The sequence below is a fragment of the Hyla sarda genome, chromosome 6 (assembly GCF_029499605.1).
Source record: "Hyla sarda isolate aHylSar1 chromosome 6, aHylSar1.hap1, whole genome shotgun sequence".
Taxonomy (NCBI): Eukaryota; Metazoa; Chordata; class Amphibia; order Anura; family Hylidae; genus Hyla; species Hyla sarda.
In genome coordinates, this window is record NC_079194.1 from 78,177,330 (window position 1) to 78,183,329 (window position 6,000).

The following is a 6,000-nucleotide window of genomic DNA, read 5'->3' on the forward strand; positions in this document are numbered from 1 at the left end:
CAACACAAGTTAACATACTCAAATAACCAAAATTATGCTGGGAGTTGTTGTTTCAGCCATCATAACTGCAGAACTTACAAGTGACTACAGCTATGATGGGACATTAAGGCAGCATACACAATGATATCAGTGACTACAGGTGACATCTTCTCTATAGTGAGGAGAATACACAATGATATCAGTGACTACAGGTGACATCTTCTCCATAGTGAGGAGAATACACAATGATATCAGTGACTACAGGTGACAGCTTCTCTATAGTGAGGAGAATACACAATGATATCAGTGACTACAGGTGACGTCTTCTCTATAGTGGGGAGAATACACAATGATATCAGTGATTACAGGTGACGTCTTCTCTATAGTGAGGAGAATACACAATGATATCAGTGATTACAGGTGACGTCTTCTCTATAATGAGGAGAATACACAATGATATCAGTGACTACAGGTGACATCTTCTCCATAGTGAGGAGAATACACAATTATATCAGTGACTACAGGTGACGTCTTCTCTATAGTGAGGAGAATACACAATGATATCAGTGATTATAGGTGACGTCTTCTCTATAGTGAGGAGAATACACAATGATATCAGTGACTACAGGTGACATCTTCTCTATAGTGAGGAGATTACACAATGATATCAGTGACTACAGGTGACATCTTCTCCATAGTGAGGAGAATACATAATGATATCAGTGACTACAGGTGACTCCTTTTCTATAGTGAGGAGAATACACAATGATATCAGTGACTACAGGTGACGTCTTCTCTATAGTGAGGAGATTACACAATGATATCAGTGACTACAGGTGACATCTCCATAGTGAGGAGAATTCACAATGATATCAGTGACTACAGGTGACGTCTTCTCTATAGTGAGGAGAATACACAATGGTATCAGTGACTACAGGTGACGTCTTCTTTATAGTGAGGAGAATACAGAATGATATCGGTGATTACAGGTGACATCTTCTCTATAGTGAGGAGAATACACAATGATATCAGTGACTACAGGTGACGTCTTCTCTATAGTGAAGAGAATACACAATTATATCAGTGACTACAGGTGACATCTTCTCTATAGTGAGGAGAATACACAATGATATCAGTGACTACAGGTGACATCTCTATAGTGAGGAGAATACACAATGATATCAGTGATTACAGGTGATGTCTTCTCCATAGTCTTTCCTTATCTAATTCAGATGGTACATACCACCAGGACTTCATCCAGCAAAATCTTCTTTCTGCAGAACGTGACAACCAAATGGCTCATGACTATGTCAGCAAATTCTGATCCTTTATATGAAAACAATAATCATTATAACCCTGCTACACACTGCACTCTCTGAATATAATATTGCTACACACTGCACCCTCTGAATATAATACTACCTTACACTGCACTCTTTGAATATAATACTACCACACACTGTGCTCTCTGAATATCATACTACCACACACTGCACTCTTTGAATATAATACTTCCACACACTGTACCCTCTAAATATAATACTATCATACACTGCACTCTTTGAATATAATACTACCACACACTGAACCCTCTAAATATAATACTGGCACACATTGCACCCTCTGAATATAATACTACCACACACTGCACTCTTTGAATATACTACTACCACACAAGGTACCCTCTGAAGATAATACAACCACACACTGTATCATCATACATCAACATCATTGGGCCGGCCTGCCAGGGATCGCGTCCCTGCGGCTCACACACTGCAAGCCAGAAGTGTCTGCAGCGTGTGAGTGAATTGTGGAGTGGGAGCTGACAGCTGCCGCTCCACGATTCTAGTGTACTGCCTCTGCGTTCCCAGAGGCAGTACACTTACTGACAGGCAGCAGACATTCGGGGCACTGGTCTTTACATTTGGGGCATGGGCTCCGAATCTTTTGACCTAGTGATGCCCCTGCAGTGCGGCATGGTTTGCATTGTGCAGTGATTTACAAAGACAATATAAGTTTCCCCATGAGACTTTACTTTCTTGACAAATAATGGGAGAAATTTATCAAAGCTCAAGTAAAGGTAAAATGGAGCAGCTGCTTATTCAAATTGATCAAATCCCAGTTTTCATTCTGCACAGGTCCTTTTATGGATATTTGACTACAAATCATACACTTTTAATCCTCACCAATTTTGAAGGTACATACCTCAGTATAAGTTGTTGAGTAATCTTCTGCTCACTTCCACATGGATTCCATTTGCTCAGCCTCTAAAAAAGGGGAGGTCTCATCATACCACCGTAGCGCAAAATACCAGAGCGCCATTCACTGTCCATGGGGATTCCATTCGCTGCTAAGAAATCCATTTGGAGGACATTTGACCTTTGTTCCCAGGAAAGGTGAAGGCCCCAGTGGTTGGACCCTCAACGATCAGCTAGATATCTCCTATGCTGTGAATAGGGTATTGCTTTTGATCATGAGAATACCCTTCTAGACAAATAAAGAACACAGTTTTACTTTCAATAAGGTCGGGAGATATTACTTTTGCACACCCCCTCCATGATGACCTTCACCTTTGTATGAGTTGTAGTAGATGTTTTTAAAATTTTTGACCAGGGGCTGTGGTAGAGAATTTTATTTTAAGGAATGTTCCTTAATATATTCTACTCCCTTTTTCATACAGCATCCGTACAGAAGGGAAATTCATGTTTCTTTCAACCAGGTTGTAAGGACTTAGGCACTTTTAACCCATCATGTTGTGTCAAGCAGACGTACAAGAAGGGCTGCTGTAATACACAGGAATAAATCACTACAACTCTTCTGGTCTTTTTGAGGGGGGGGTTGTTGCGCAGTCACTCTATTCATTCCCTTCAGTTGAACAGCGTAGTTGGCTGTTTCTCTGGCCCATATAGAGAAATATTGGAGCAATGGTGCAGTGCATGCACAACCTGCTTCTCTAGAAATTGGAGTCAGCTTTCTCAAGATGACGGGGGGGGGAGGGTGGCAGTGGATGGACCCCCCAATCAGCTAGTTTTCCCCAATTCTTATTGGTCTTCTTATATTTACGCATATTGTTCTGTTTTATACATATTTACCTGTATGCATACCTTTTAACAAATATAATAAAAAATATATTTTTAACCTTATTTCAGTCTTTTTATTTTGAGGTCTACTTGTCGATGTGCCTGACACACCTTTAGGTGCTATTGTGTTTTTGTTTTCTTTGTAAATCCCTATTTTATTTATCATTTTTTTACATATATATATATATATATATATATATATATATATATATAAGGGACACTTTTTCGTTGGCATTCACTATTGACTTGGCTGCAGCATTTTTTCAATACTTTTTTCCCCCCGGAAAAACACCTCGCATGAAACCACCCTAAAAAGTAATTTTTGACTGGAATTCATTGGAGGATTCTGAGGGCTCATCCACTATCCGTACCAGCAATACTTAACCTGCAGTTTGCGCTTCTACCTGCGTGCAGTTTGTCGGGTGGGCTTCGTAAACCATAAGAGCTTTTCTCCTCTGCAGACAAAAAGGCTCATTGGTATTACTGGCTCCTATCACACAGTCATACACATTGGCTGCGTCTGTGTGAATGGAACCTGCCTTAACAAATGAGCAATTCCCTCAGTAGTAAGGGAAAGGACTCAAAAGGTAGCAAATGGCACCTGTCACACCAACCATGAGTAAATGGGACAGGTTACAATACTAGTTACAGTTAAACTGATTGTCGGGGTGGCCAGGAGCTTGACCAGCACCACCAATATAGAAGTCCAAGAAAAGCCTTTTAAGTAGAACTTCATGTACAACCAATGGTATATCATATTACACTGTTTGTATTTCCCTATGCATATCTCTCGTTATGTTTGCTTACGTTTGTAGAATCTCAAGAGTCAATAAGGTTTCAGTGCTCCTGTATGTTACTAGTGTGACAGTGTATATTTATAGGGCTGTGTGTAAAGACTGTGTCCCAGTGCTGCTGAGTTCCATGTAACACTGTCATAATCAGAGATGTTTTCTAGGAAAGTATTTATTTCAGCTGAAAGTCCTCTGAACTTTGAACAGCCATTTTGGAGAACGTATTTTCCCACTGACTTCTAAGGTTTGGAAATTGTCTCCATATCAAGATGGAACGGGTTGGATATAGGACCATAGTCTAAGCTGTGTATTTCTCATCAAAGATAAATATTTCACTGTTAGAGATAAAAACTGAATAGTAGAACGCTCGATATACCACTGGTCAAAAGTCACTTTTGTTATCACGGTGGTAAAATCTTTATTGTCGTATGTATCTATGGATATTAGCAGTCAATTTATAGGCCTAAAGGGGGGGGAATATAATTTTGCAACTATTACATAGAAATACACAGTAAGGCTTATTCACGTCCATGTTTAGCCTGTCTGTTGGGGTTTTGTCACTTTTAACAGCAATAATAGAGAAACATCCAGTCAAAATCCCCCAAAACCCTATTATTATGGGTTCTGCCATGTGCTGTTCAGATTGTTATACTACAGATGAATCAATTCAGGGGTCAATCCATGTTTGGATATGTAGCATTTCAAACTGCAAATCAATGGCTTAAACCCTTAAAGGGTACCTCTCATCAAATAAACTTTTGATATATTTTAGATTAATGAATGTTGAATAACTTTCCAATAGCATGTTAATGAAAAATATGCTTCTTTCTATTGTATTTTTCCCAATCAGTCCTGTCAGCAAGCATTTCTGACTCATGCTGGAGTCCTAAACACTCAGAGCTGCCAGCCTGCTTTGTTCACAGCCAAACAGGCTGTGAATAAAGCAGGCTGGCAGCTCTGAGTGTTCTCCTTTGTGAACAAAGCAGACTGGCAGCTCGTAGTGTTTAGGACTCCAGCATGAGTCTGAAATGCTTGCTGCCAGGACTGATAGGGAGACCCCTAGTGGTCATTTCTTCAAAGTGGAAAATGAAATAGAAAGAAGCATAATTTTTAATAACATGCAATTGTAAAGTTATTCTGCATACATTAATCTATAATATATCAAAAGTTTTTTTGATGAGAGGTACCCTTTAATCCACAGATTTACTGTTAGGTTAAGAGGTCAACAAAAATTGGGGGACATTTCCTCCATTTCAGAAGCTATGTACAAACAATATTTCCCTCAAATGATGCATATGTGGAAAAGAAGTAAATTAGAATTTTTTTTACACTGAATTTGGAATAATTCCATTGAATGTACTCACTACTGCCTTAGGTGGATACATTACGGGGTGTAGTCTCATAAATGGAAATACTTGAAAGTATTTACTTCCACTGGGGGTGCAGTTTTGTTCTGCCAGTTCCAATCTTTTGCAGGTAAGGAGTGGGGACAGTAATTCATATAATGTCCTAACACTGGACAAACATAATTTATGGGGTGGTTTCCATCCATTTCAGAGGCTAAGATTTGTGCTTTTAAGATTTTGTGTATGTTTACACATATTCTGTTTTTGTACTACAAGTAAACAGGTGTGCGCCATATTTGGTGTTAGTCTTTTTCCTTTCCTTGGTTTGGCTATATGTGTCAGTTATACATGGCTAGCATCCTGTTTTCATGCGTGTAGGCTGAGCCCACCATTCAGTTGGTTGTTGCAAAACGTATATAAGACTGGGCTTGATAAATCCAAGGCACCAGGTCATCCATTTCCGATACAAACAAATTGTTTTACTTACCTCTACCTTTTTTCCAGATCTGCCTGGTGGTGTCACTACTCTTGGGGGTGTCACCCAGTGCAGTTTGCAACCCCTAGCAACAGCACTGATTACTGTTTCTTCAGTGATGATAAGGAGGAGGGTGCTGGAACGTGATCAGTACGGCACTACAGTGACACCAGTAGATAGAGGAGACATAAGTAGTTCAGCCTCCTTTTTCTGGTCTGCCCCATACAAAGAATAGCATCTGGAGATGTTCATTGGGGGAGCTTTATCAAACCTGTGCAGAGGAAGAATTGACCAGTTTCCCATAATAACCAATCAGATGGCGCCTTTCA

At 39.7% G+C, this 6,000-nt stretch overlaps 1 protein-coding gene across 3 annotated transcripts in view; it reads right to left on the reverse strand.

Moving 5' to 3' along the window:
* PPARG (peroxisome proliferator activated receptor gamma) overlaps positions 1 to 5,797 on the reverse strand; it is a 149,502-nt gene extending 143,705 nt beyond the window's left edge. The window contains exons 1-3 of one of the 3 annotated variants that reach the window (XM_056524256.1): positions 5,684 to 5,752; positions 2,185 to 2,466; positions 1,223 to 1,305 (exon numbers count right to left, since the gene is read on the reverse strand). In XM_056524256.1, the coding sequence (XP_056380231.1) occupies positions 1,223 to 1,236 (14 nt within the window). In that variant the 5' untranslated portion in view covers positions 1,237 to 1,305; positions 2,185 to 2,466; positions 5,684 to 5,752. Of the gene's footprint in view, positions 1 to 1,222; positions 1,306 to 2,184; positions 2,467 to 5,683 lie in introns of all 3 variants that reach the window. The other 2 variants (XM_056524257.1, XM_056524258.1) reach the window with 2 other exon arrangements.
* Positions 5,798 to 6,000: the final 203 nt, after the last annotated feature.